Genomic DNA, 14,063 nt, shown 5'->3' with positions numbered 1-14,063 from the left:
TCATTTTGGTCTCTTGTAGACAGTTGTCTCATTGGCAATCATACCACATCTTTTTTTATATAATGACTGCTGATCACCACTGTGTCCTTACTGGGACTATTATGGTCCAATAACCAGTGGCAGATCCAGAAATTTTCATAATGCAGGCCCACCAAATTTCCCAGAATAGGATGTCATGCCCCCTGGCCCCCTTCTAAATCAGCCTCCTGACAACTCCAAAGAATAAATCATCATGTACGAGTACATCAAAGATCATCAAACTGTCTACCCCAACATGCAAACATCTTTTTGGGTACACTGTGTTGCAAGATTTTTGGGGTTCGAAGGATCGTATAAATGATTGCCTTGGGGGTCATTGTCAAAATTATGGAGCTGTGCATTGTAAAACGCTAAATTATATAATTTGCAACAGCTGACACTATAGTATCCTATAGTGCACTGAAACCCTTGCCAATAACAATACCATGATGCTTGGTGTAGGCTTCTTTGCACACATTGCTCACCTTGTAATTTTTGTCATCAATATCGTCGGGTTTGTTTATTTACACCAGAAATCAATGAAGCGAAGAAAGTGCTGAAATAGCCTGGGGTCCTGGCTAATCTTGTCAGTATAGCCAGGCGTGTATCAATGTACTGCCTGTCAATGATTGGTTGATACTAATTTTGTCCTCAATGTTTGTTTTACATCTGTATCCAATTAATTCTTGTTTAACATCAATTAGTAAAAATTAGACTGTAATTATTTGTCTTTATGAATTGATGTATAGTGTTATCATATCTAATTAGTAGTATTATGATAATTAGTAAGCAGAAAAGGGTTAATTCTTATCAGCAATCGCCTGGTGAGAAAGTTAAAAGTTTAAGATTTCACATGTCCAAGGTGTCAATTGGATTCCAATTGTGCTGGTTTACATCAAATATCAAAATTTATGCAAATATTTATTCAGCCTCACTTTAGATTCAGAGTCAACTGGGACTGAATCGATCACATGGTATTTGTTCCACACCTGGCCCTTACGACGCATAGCTAGATTGGGCCGGATCCCAGGCTAAGTGCTGAAAACGAAATTACATCTTCGGTAAATTCCGTGATAATAATATTTTCTAATCAATATGTCCAAGCAATGAAAAATAAATGGTTATTAGTTTTATATATAGAGCATACGTTTTGTGTATTTACTATTAAAAATATAAGCTTTATACGAAGAAATCGAACACAAAAGTATCTCAATCATTTAACCGTTTTAATACTCAGTGTAAAGTGTAAATTATACACATGACTGTTCTATTTTTAGAGAATAGCAATAATACATAAATGTACAGTTTCTTACCAAAAGAGCAACATAATTTCACAATTAAATCATCACATTGTCACATGATTATATAATCTGCACCAAATTGACAGTTTGTCGTGAGTTATCATCATAACTAATCACTATAGCAAATGAACACTTTATCATAATAAGTACCTATAACCTAATATCATGATTTCAATCCGACCCCACTTACGGACGCGTGGAACATATAATGCATGCCACTCATTAATAGCCAATCAGACGTTAAAATGACCTTCATTTCCCCCAGAATCATTCCGGAAGCAGTCACGAAGCAGCCATTAAATAGTATTTATAACCAATGAAATAACAGAAATACCGTAAACAGATTTACCCGAACCTGACGTTTAGCCTCTGACTAATCAGACCGTATCACAAGAGTTTTATGAAAACGGGATGCCTCCCCTGCACGAGGCATTTGTTTTTTTTGCTACTATAAAATTGCCAATGAGACACCTGTCCACAAGAGACCAAAATGACACAGACATTAACAACTATAGGTCACCATACGGCCTTCAACAATGGGCAAAGCCAAAACCGCATAGTCAGCTACAAAAGGGCCCGATAAGACAATGTAAAACAATTCAAACGAGAAAACCAAATGCCTTATTTATATAAAAAAATTAACGACAACCACTGAGTTACAGGCTTGCCGGATGCCAGTTATAAGTAGGCCATATGGGAATGAAATTTAACTTCAAGGGGGTAGGGGATAGGTTATGTTTTTTTTTTTTTTAAATGTTCCAATCGCAAAAAAGTTGATGAAAACGGATATTCTGGTCAAGCAGACGACAAAAAAATGTTCTGAATGTAAAATCCCCACATACCTAATATAGTGTTAAATTTTGAAGAAAAAAAATTAATTTGACTAGCGTCGAAAAAAATATTCTGACTAAGAAAAAAACCATACTCCCCTCCCCCTCCCCACTTTGAAGTTGAAATGATTTACTTCCAAAATACCATGGTAATGTTTAATACCACAAACCTATATATTCACTTTAGTCCCTCCCCTCAGACTTTGTTATACGTGGTTTTTTCTTAATGAACTGGTTACAACGGGTTATGCCTATACCCATTTGATAATTCAGCAGAATTAAAAAAAATATGGACTGAAAATCTGACAGTGGTGTAATATTAAGACAACAAATAATTAACATGTCATAAAGATTGACGTATTACTGTCTATTTCTTTTCTCTCTTTCTCTTAGTCATTTGCGCTCTAATTCCTTTCATTGTATTTCACCTTCTGGTTAGATCATATAACGAAACAATTTATTTAGCACACATATTGCCCTTTTTCAATTGTTATATCTAGTGTACGGTTTGTTTTTGGGTCAACTTTGGAATTTATGAAGTCACGTTTTTTCTTTCACGTGAATTTAACATACAAAAGGTATGGCGCAGTTTTTTTCACGAGCAATCGAATCGAGACCAGACTTAACTGTGTATTTATACCGTGTGACTAAACTGACACAGCACGAGTCTTGCTGCCCGTTATTGAAAAACAATTTGCCTCGAGAAAAAACTATTCCACAACCACAAAAGATAAATGATCGGTGCCTAGACAATGATAAAAAAAACTACTTCTACTCATTAAATTGAGATTGAAATTCACGAAGCAAACAAGAAATGAATTTAAATTCATATTTAAAATATATTATTTGAAAACAGAGTCAGCATTTTTCTGTACTTGTAGTACTGCTTGTGCCAAGTAGAATCACCGTTATAATTTGTTTTCGGGGTAACAAACAGTGAACATTAAAAAAAACAACCAAAAAAGACAACCAAAAAACAAAAAAAACACGCATTGCATTAAAAAAAAAAGTACAAAGAACCATGGTATCTCTGACGATAGAACACATACTTTTAAAATATTGGAACCTCGTAATTATTTATGTATAATAGAGAAAACAGGCTCCCTCTACAGCTGACTATGCGGTATGGGCTTTGCTCATTGGTTTTATTTGGTCTCGTGTGGCAACCATACTCCATATTCTCATTTTTATATCTACAATAACACAATAAAAATTATGAAAAAATGATCATGTCATTATATTTTCTGAAAGGATGGGTACTATAAAATTCTGAAATAGGTACAATTTTCTGCATAACAATATGAATTATTTAAGTCATGCAGTCTTTTGCGTAAATTGCTGTATGTCACATTGTCACAAATATAACATTTAAGCCTCATAAATTGATTAATTCATAGTTGACATACCAGTTTTTTTAATAGCTACTTACTTACTTATCAGTTTAGCTCATTGCTGAATGATGTTTTCATCAAGTCCTCTTGTTCAGCCAAATACACATGATGTTCATGAACATCAAGCAAACCATTTTGACCAGAAACAGAACCACTTAGACCCGCTAAACTGGTTTCCTGTCCTTTTAACTGTTTTACTCTTATACAAATTAGCATTTACAAAGGATTCAAACTAAATACACGTATGTTGCGTATGGAGATCAAGCCTACAAAAACTGCGTATGTTGAAGGTCGTATTATTGCCCAATAGTCTTTTCCATTCGCCTCCTTCAGTCTCTGGAGGGGTAGGTGACTCCTTTGTGATCCTACCCAATCTCTTTTTGTATAAATTTATCTATGCTTTATAAGGTTGCACACACTTAAATCTATGCTCGACTTATGTTTAATTGCTTATGCAATAAAACTTGCCTGATTCTTATAATTTTGTTTTTGATTTGCTACATTTAATTTTCAATAACATTTCATTTGAAGTAAAATGACTGACTTGCAGGCACATTATATTGCATTATCTAGTATTAAGTAGATTTACATTCTATTTATGTCATCGACAGTTTTTGGAATTTATACAACAATCAATGTAAGAAACACTAGATGCATCTGCAAGTACAAGCAAATGTAAAACTAGAGAATTATGGGGTGTTACATTATAAGAAAAATATGGAGTAACTTGAAACAAAGAAAAGAGAAACCGGCTAAGGAACACAGAAGTCAATACCACTCTCTTCCACAACGTTATATATACATAGTTTAACATGTGTCGTTAAAACACCCGACCGACGATATTATAAAGGCAACAGTAGTTTTCCGCTGTTCGAAAGTCATAAATCGAATAAAACAAAAACAAAGCAGGGTTACAAACTCAAATCGATGAAATCACAACTATAAAATGAAACAAAACGAAAAAACAGAAACACTGAAGTGAACAAAAACAAACGATTATGCAACATACATAGAAACGTACTATTTTCCTGACTTGGTACAGGACATTAAAGAAAAAAATGTTGTGTTGATACAAAAAAGAAGATGTGGTATGATTGCCAATGAGATAACTATCCATAAAAGACCAAAATAACACAAACATTAACAATTATAGGTCACCGTACGGCCTTCAACAATGAGCAAAGCCCATACCGCATATAGTCAGCGATAAAAGGCCCCGAGCCTGTTTTTGTTGCTAGCTGAACCTCGCACTTTTATGGCAATGTTAAATCTATCACTAAAAAGACACCACTACATGACAGGAATACAGTACAAATAAATGCAAGAACAATCAAGACAGTGAAATACACAAATAAAAAAATACTATAGTACATTCGACATTCTAACCACAGAATAAAAAGTAAAATCACAAAAATACTGAACTCAGAGGAAAAACTTATTGGAAAGTCCTTAATCACATGGCAAAATCAAAAGACAAAACACATGAAAAAACGAATGGACAAGAACTGTCATATTCCTGACTTGGTAGAGACAGTTTTCAAATGTAGAAAACGGTGGCTTAACCCTGGTTTTAAAGCACTAACCCTCTCGCTTTGATGACAGTCTCATCAAATTCCGTTATATTTACAATAATGCGTGAATTAAACAGACATAATAAATAAAATAGTCAAAATATGGTGCCAGCAGTCATCCTCGTGTAACAATTTTAAAAGGAACAATTTAACAGAATAAAACCGAGCACGTAAATAACTGTATCTGTTTCGTTATCTATTGTCTTATTTATTAGGTTAATGATATCATTGTTTTTTAAATAATAATTCATTGTTAATTTAGTCGTTGCTATTTTTTATTAACGTATGCTTCACTATTTCTTTTATTATCTATATGATCTGTAGATTAGACCCTTAGAAGTCGTAGCGGGTTTACTTCAAATCAAAAAGAAAATTATAAAAAAATGTCAAGGGAAGATTTATAGAATTATTTCATTAAACAACTAAATCAAAGAATTGTAGGAAATCTTAAACATAAGTTATACTCATCTCAATTCAGTATACAAATACTGTAGTCGATTGCCATTGTGTATTTTATAATGCGACATTTAACACATTTGAATTTGAGATTTCCTCTAATGACCCCATGTTTCATGTTAACATGTGACTATTCGTAGAGATATATTCCCTTATACCCGATTTGCATTCGCATTCGTTAATCCAACGTTGCTCGACAAACATGGAAAAAACAATGAAAATTATATTGTTGATGATATTAAACGAAGCAATTCCATGTCTTGGACAGGCTGGTGGCGGTGATGAGGCAAAGACTCTTGTCACTAACCTGTTTTCAAGTTATAGTACTATGGTCCGACCAAACAAGGATTATACGAAACCGATGAACGTTGATCTAGACATGATCCTTGTTGGTATAAATGGTTTAGATGAAGTTGAGGGTAAATTAACAACAACTGGTTACCTGTCTGTTAGATGGACTGACGAATATTTAGTTTGGGACACTGGCGATGTCATGCAACTGTATATTCCTCAAAATAGAATATGGAAACCAGATTTGACACTTAAAAACGGCTTTACAAAATTGACCACACTTGGGTCCGATTTTATCCTAGTCCAGATTATGCAAATGGGACTTGTTTGGTGGCAGCCATTCGAGGTTTTCGAATCCAAATGTTCTATTGACATTACACACTTTCCTTTTGATCAACAAACGTGCGACCTTGTTTTTGTTGTTTGGTCATACTTCATAGATGACGTTAATGTTACTAAAGGTGCGGATGGAATAGAAACAGAAGATATGGAAGAAAGTGCACAATGGAGCATAGTTTCAACTTCTGCAAGAGAGGATAAAGAAGGTACAGAGTCAAAGGTCACATTTACACTTACACTACAACGGAGCTCTGGGTATTATATTTTTAACATTATTATCCCAGTTATTTTTCTAGGACTTCTCAATGTGTTTACTTATGTCCTCCCAGCGGACAGTGGAGAAAAGATGGGTTATGCAATGACGGTTTTCTTATCATTTGCCGTTTTTTTGACAATCGTAAGTTCAGAATTACCCAAATCGTCCGGATCCTATTTCGGATATTATTTGATGGCCTTACTGGGATTTGGAGTAATAACTGTTTGTGTTACGGCACTTGAGCTGCGCATGCATCACAGTCAGCGGAAGGTGCCTGGTTGGGTTGAAAAAATAATGGGATGCTGCTGTTGCTGTTGCAAAGACAACCGCGTCAATGATTTGGGTAACACAAAGAGGAAAAAGGACGTGACCTGGTCCGATTTTACCTCTTTTATAGACTTTTTAATGTTTTGGATTTTGTTTATATCATTTATAGTTTTGACTATTATTGTTATGATCGTTTTGAAGCTAAGGATTAAAATATGATTTTGATTTGTAAAATATTTTCAAACAATTTAGTGAAATCATTTTTTTTCGTTGGTATTTAATTTTGTGGTTTTGCAAAAGTCTGCATATAAGCCTAAGACAAATTTGTAATTTGTTGAATATTTAATTTCGTGATTCACCTGTACTAATGAAATCCACGAAAAGTGGTATCTAACGAATAATAATGAATCCATAGTATTAACTTTGTTGGAAACAAATATGTCCTTGTCCGAAGATTGTAATCGTAATCTTATTAACCTACAATTTTTGTATATTAACTTCGACCTAAATGAATATATTTAATATAGTAGGCGTTTATATAAATCCTAAGGATGTTCTTATACCAGGCAAATATTACTTCAGCCGTATTTGACACAACGTTTTGGATTTTCAGGGTCTCCAAAACTCTTCAACTTTGTACTTGTTTGGTTTTCTATTTATTTTGATCTGAGCGTCACTAATGCGTCTTATATATGTAGACGAAACACGCACCTGGCGTACTAAATTATAAGCCTCGAACCTTTGAAAATTATATAGACATATTTGCAGATAAATGTATTTATCTTGACATTTATCGAACTAATCTTATTAAAATATATCGCATACATACTTCAACTTTAAGAGTATTAATGCGAGTTTATGGATGGATGCGGTGTTAGAGATTCTGAAAAATATTGAGCGCTTGCAGCTGGAGGCAGCTATAAGTTTTACTGGTCTGTCGCAATTTGCAACCAAAGAATCTCTAGTTTATGAAACTAGATATGAATCTTTGAATTTTAAAAGACATGGGCGTAAATTATATTTATTTCATAAAATACATAATAATAATATTCCAGAATATCTTGTGGATTGTTTCTCATGTAATCCTAGAAATCGTTCTTACTTAAGAGAACCGAGTTGTAGATAGGACATATTTTCTTAATAATTTTTCCCTTCCTAAATTGGTGCATGTAATTCATTGCTGTTAGACATATAAAATGCCATTCTATCAATTCCAAATTACAACAATACCATCCGGCGAAATGATCCTTTTTTTTGGTACGTAAATATTAAGTTATTGGAAAAAAGGGAAATATTTTGAATACAAATTTGCAACACAGATGTAGTCCTTTAAAAGCTGATTTATAGACAGTTAATTTAGTAAATGTCCCAAGTTATCAAGATGGATGGATGCCCACTCTGCATACTATTTAGAAATCAGCTCTTTGAAAATGTCCAACACTTAGTTGCTATCTCCATACAACATTTTTTATTTGGGACAGACGAAATCAGTGTTTTAAAAAACAAAATACAATCCATTTCAGAAATATTCATAATTGTATACTTCATCAAAACGGTTGTTTGATTACAATTGCTGTATCTGTAAATATACTTGTATCCAACTGTTACTGTTTAAACAAGATATATTTATTGTAAATATTATTTATTACTGTACCTAAAATAAAAATGAAAACAACACGTTAAATAATTGTATGCGTTCGACGCGCCTTTCTGTATTTCCCTTCATCAGGAACGCTCAAAGCCGAATATTTCAAAACCATAATGTATTTTTGTAATTTTGATTTTTTTGTATCTTGAATTTATTTGGAGATTATGTTAAGTTGTTATAAATTGTATCCAATATTATTATTTTTTTGGACAATAAAGTTGTTAAGCTAAACTAAACATTTTTTAATTTGTCGATGACTTTATGAATTTATACAATGCACGATACATTAAAAGTAGCAAAAATATCAAACTAAAGGCATAAAATACTAGAGAATAAGTGGGTGCTAACATATAAACAATAGAAAACAGTTTGCGATACTTATAAAGCATCGAGTTAAATGGCTTGAAAAATGAAAGAACACACAAGTGAAAGAACACCACCTCTTCCAGTTCAGACCGTTATTTATTTATAGTTTAACAGTTGTCTTTAAAACAATCGAATAACGTTATTATGTTTTTGTTTCGTTATCTATGGTCTAATTCATTAGGTTAATGGTAGAAGTGTTTTAAATGACTTTTTATCGTTATTTAAGTCGTTGCTATGTTCTAATAATGTATGCACTTCTATTTCTTTTATTATCTATACAGATCGAATATACTTGATTCTACTATTAGTAGCGTGTTCAATTACAAAAAAAAAGAACAAAAAAGGAAATGCAAGGGAGGATTTTAGGAAAATATGTTATGAAACACTTTTTGCAAAGAATTGTAGGAAATCTTAACCTGTATATATACTCATCCCAAATGAGTATGGAAATCCTATAGGAGATTGTCATAATAAACCCCATTAAAAAAATAAAAAAGAGATCTCCCTTAATGGCACCATGTAGTATTTCAACATGTGACTGTTAATATATTGACACTGACTTAAACCCGATTCGAATATGCATTCTTTAATCAAACGTTGCTCAGTAGACATGGAAAAAATAATAAGAATTGCACTGTTTATAATATCTTTCGACGCAATTCCTTGTCTTGGACAGGCGGTTGGTGGTGGAGATGCCGGCCTGGCTCTTGTCACGAGCCTATTTTCAAATTATAGTACAATAGTTCGACCAAACAAGGATTATTCGAAACCGATGAACGTTGATCTAGACATGATCCTTGTTGGTATAAATGGCTTAGATGAAGTTGAGGGTAAATTAACAACAACTGGTTATCTGTCCGTTGGATGGACCGACGAATATTTAACCTGGAAAGATGCTGGTGTCATGCAACTGTATATTCCTCAAGATAGAATATGGAAACCAGATTTGACACTTAAAAACGGCTTTACAAAATTGACTACACTTGGGTCCGATTTTATTCTAGCCAAGATTGAGGCTACGGGATTTGTATGGTGGCAGCCGTTCGAGGTTTTTGAATCTAAATGTTCAATTGACATTACACACTTTCCGTTTGATCAACAAACGTGCGACCTTGTTTTTGTTGTTTGGTCATACTTCATAGATGACGTGAATGTTACTAAAGGTACGAACGGAATTGAAATAGAAAATATGGAAGAGAGTGCGCAATGGAGCATAGTTTCAACTTCCGCAAAAGAGGATAAAGAAGGATCAGAGTCAAAGGTCACATTTACACTTACACTACAGCGGAGCTCTGGGTATTATATTTTCAACATTATTATTCCGGTAATATTTCTAGGACTTTTAAATGTGTTTACCTATGTCCTCCCCGCGGACAGTGGAGAAAAGATGGGTTACGCAATGACGGTTTTCTTATCATTCTCCGTTTTTCTGACAATCGTAAGTTCAGAACTACCCAAATCGTCCGGATCTTATTTCGGATATTATTTAATGGCCTTACTAGGATTTGGTGTAATTACAGTTTGTGTTACGGCATTTGAGCTCCGCATGCATCACTGGCAGAGCAGGGTACCAAATTGGGTTAAAACAATTATACGATGTGCATGTTGTTGTTGTTGCTGCGAAGACAACCGTGTCGATGATGTGGAAAATAAAAAGAAAGTAAGGAAGGTGACTTGGCCTGATGTTACCGCTTTTGTAGATTTTGTTATGTTTTGGATTTTGTTTATATCATTTATTGCGTTAACAGGAGTCGTAATGGTTATTTTGAAACTTAGGATTAAAATGTCATTTTGATTTCCTTGGTTTTTTATAATCTTTTCTAAAATGTTAGTTGGTCTACTTTAATAGTTTAGCGAGAGAACAAATATACAACATGTCTAGGCACGAAAATTGCGATGTAATTCCAAATGAACTATCATATATCAATTGGACATGTATATTTTGATATAGTAAACGGACGTTTTTATAATAATATGTATAAACATAGTAGTTTACTGTGGATTCATTATTATTGGTTGAACACAATTTTTGGTGGGTACGGGTGAACAAATTTATATGTCCAACGAGTTACAAATTGTTTATCCGGTTTATGCAGACTTTGACATATCCACGAAAAGATAAGTTTTCAGAAATCAACGAAAATTGGTAACCACGAAAATAAATGAATACACCGTTTACAGTAAAATTGAGAATGGAAATGGGTATTTATCTTAATAAAGAAATTATTTTCTAATAAAAAAAAGTGATTTATGAAACACAAATACCATTGGTTATAATATATAGCAATTCATTGGAAATCAAAAGATTGCCCTGCAACGTTCATTTGAAATGATAAAAGAAAAATATCTTTCAAGTATTTAATGCAGTTTATCTACCAGATATATTAAACATATATTCTTTTGCTATTCTGTGTTTCTTCACGCGTAATCTTTCAGATTAATGGAATTGTACATGATATATAAAATACAATTGAGAATGGAAATGGGAAATGTGTCAAAGAGAAACAACAACCCGACCATAGAACAGTCAATAGCAAAAGGTCACCAATAGGTCTTCAATGCAGCGAGAAATTCCCGCACCTGGGGGCGTCCTTCAGCTGGCCCCTGAATAATTATATATACTAGTTCAGTGATAATGAACGCCATACTAAAATCCAAATTGTATAGAACATAATAGACACTATTCACTTCAAAAAATACTTATCAAGCATAGATCTGGAATAGTAACATACATGTATGTGATACAGGATGTGCTTACGATTCCGGAGCACCTGAGATCATATCAAGTTTGTGGTGGGGTTAGTGTTGCTGAGTCTTTATTTTTTTAAGTTTGTTTTACTGTTATGTGTCTGTCTTTTTCTTTTTAACAATGGCATTTTCAGATTATTTTTTATTTACAAGTTTGACTGTCCCTCTTGTATCGTTTGCCCCTCTTATATACAAGCAACTAAAAGGATAGAATAATAATTTGATCTGTTTACCTGCAATCGTGACAACTTGTAGATGTAAATAAGGAAGGACATAAGGTAGTAAATAATAAATACAACAAATGTTTGCGTTTACATCCGAATAATACTTGAAAAAAACAATAAAGCAGGCACACATCAGGTCTTTTTTAGGAGAAAGATTCGCAATTGTAGATCATTGAAAAGCCGAAAAGAAAGCATCATATATTACAAAGCACATGCAACAATCACATCATAATTATATAGTATTTACATTAATGTTGACGTGTCTCCCAGAAGGTATCACCAGCCCAGTATTCAGCACTTCGGTGTTGACCTGAATATCAATTAAATGATCATTTTTATAAATTTCCGATTACAAAACCATGATTTTTTTAAAACTAAGGTTTTTCTTATCTCTGGAAAAGATTATCTTAGCCGTGTTTGGCATATTTGTTCGAATTTTGGGTCCTCAATCGTCTTCCTCTTTGCACTTGTTTGGCTTTATAACTATTTTGATCTGAGCGTAACTGGTGAGGCTTATGAAGGCAAAACGCGCGTCATATGTATTTAATTATAATTCTGTACCGTTGATAACTATTATATTTAAAATTGCCATAAAAGAGGGAGGTTTGGCATGCCACAAAACCAAGTTCAACCCACCAATGTTTTTTTTGTATCAAAATGTTCTGTACCAAATCAGGAAAATGGCCATTGTTATATTATAGATCGTTTCTGTGTGTGTTACATTTTAATACTGGTTTTCTGTTGTGTCGTAGTTTTCCTCTTATATTTGATGTGTTTCCCTCATTTAGTCTTTGTAACCCGGATTTTTTTCAATCGATTTATGAAATCGAACAGCGGTATACTACTGTTGCCTTTATAGTCATATCATAATCAAGAACACGGTATAATCTTTTGACTGCATTGTTTAACCGTTTAAGAAATTGTGAACAGTGAAATTGAAGACAATTGCTGTGCGGGTGTTTTTTTAATGTTGATTATGATTTATTTGTATTTTTTTTTTATCAAATTGTTCAATTAAAATAATCATTTCAATTTGTTTATATAACCGCATCTTCAATGTTGTAAATACAGAAAATATTTTTTTTTGTCTGACTTTTTCCAATAAAATGACAATTCTAAAGTGTAAACTGATCAAAACTAGAAGATGTGGTATGATTTCCAAATATTTACGCGATAAAATAAAGATCATTACCGTTATTCGACGTTTCAGAATTCAATGCCTTCTGGGAAATATTTTTAAAAGCGTACATCAACATTTTGTGATTGTTTTAGAATGTTCTTATAAATGGACATCCATTCAATGGTGGGACGTTATTTTCATTTTGGTATACGAACAGTGAGATGACTCATAGTCCTTTAGATTCTAAAAAAGCGAATTTATTTACTATATAAATAAGGAGGTATTTTTATTGAGACAACCTTTCACCAAATGGCGTATAAGTTATCAACCATTGGTCAACGTACGGCCTTCAACAATGAGCAAAACCCATACTATATATACAACAAGTATACAATGACCCTGGATGACAAACAGAAAACAATTCAAACGAATAAACTAATAGTCTGATGTATATACATCTAAATGAAAAAACGAACTATGATGTACAGCAACAAATGGCAACCATGATAGTCCGTCGGAAGGGGACAATCAAAGGCCGACCCGTGTTAAGTGAGAGTCATCCGTGATTAGGAGAGAGTAATTTTTCTTGCACGTAAAAGACATCCTTGATGATTTAAAAAATAAAGCAGGTTAATGATGCTATAAGGCAACACTCGCACCCGCAAAGTGGAAGAGGATAAATATAAGTTGCAATAACTTGTTTCACAATCCACTTAAAATAGATATGATTAAATCAAATGGTAACCACTGAATAACTTTTCACCAGTCTCCTTAACTTATTTCATCGTTGATGGATTAACGAATGAGTCTTTAAAATCGGGCATTGTCTCAGTTATCATAAGTTTTAGATGAAAAAAAGTAAAACAAAATAATACTGATTTTCCTACGACAATTCAAATCAGAAATAAAATTGAGAATGGAAATGGGGAATGTGTCAAAGAGACAACAACCCGACCGTAGAAAAAAAAACTACAGCAGAAGGTCACCAACAGGTCTTCAATGTAGCGAGAAATTCCCGCACCCGGAGGCGTCCTTCAGCTTTCCCCTAAACAAATATATACTAGTTCAATGATAATGAACGCCATACTAATTTCCAAATTGTACACAAAAAACTAAAATTAAAAAAATACACGACTAACAAAGGCCAGAGGCTCCTGACTTGGGACAGGCGCAAAAATGCGGCGTGGTTAAACATGTTTGTGAGATCTCAACCCTCCCCCTTTACCTCTAGTCAATG

The 14,063-nt window shown here is 33.4% G+C and overlaps 2 protein-coding genes across 2 annotated transcripts; both read left to right on the top strand.

Moving 5' to 3' along the window:
- The first annotated feature begins 5,760 nt into the window (after nucleotides 1-5,760).
- On the top strand, nucleotides 5,761-8,583 carry LOC134693302 (acetylcholine receptor subunit alpha-like). Its single transcript, XM_063554055.1, has one exon. It carries the CDS (start codon nucleotides 5,770-5,772, stop codon nucleotides 6,937-6,939), a length of 1,170 nt encoding a protein of 389 aa, XP_063410125.1. The 5' UTR covers nucleotides 5,761-5,769; the 3' UTR covers nucleotides 6,940-8,583.
- Nucleotides 8,584-9,339: 756 nt separating this feature from the next.
- Nucleotides 9,340-10,564, top strand: LOC134693301 (acetylcholine receptor subunit alpha-like). Its single transcript, XM_063554054.1, has one exon. The coding sequence runs from the start codon at nucleotides 9,345-9,347 to the stop codon at nucleotides 10,527-10,529; it is 1,185 nt and encodes a 394-aa protein (XP_063410124.1). The 5' UTR covers nucleotides 9,340-9,344; the 3' UTR covers nucleotides 10,530-10,564.
- Nucleotides 10,565-14,063: the final 3,499 nt, after the last annotated feature.

This window comes from Mytilus trossulus, chromosome 12, assembly GCF_036588685.1.
Source record: "Mytilus trossulus isolate FHL-02 chromosome 12, PNRI_Mtr1.1.1.hap1, whole genome shotgun sequence".
Lineage (NCBI taxonomy): Eukaryota > Metazoa > Mollusca > Bivalvia > Mytilida > Mytilidae > Mytilus > Mytilus trossulus.
This window is presented reverse-complemented; position numbering and strand designations above follow the sequence as displayed.

Excerpts from the sequence above, each read along its gene's own strand:
- LOC134693302 (XM_063554055.1), top strand. The coding sequence starts at position 5,770 with ATGGAAAAAACAATGAAAATTATATTGTTGATGATATTAAACGAAGCA.
- LOC134693301 (XM_063554054.1), top strand. The coding sequence starts at position 9,345 with ATGGAAAAAATAATAAGAATTGCACTGTTTATAATATCTTTCGACGCA.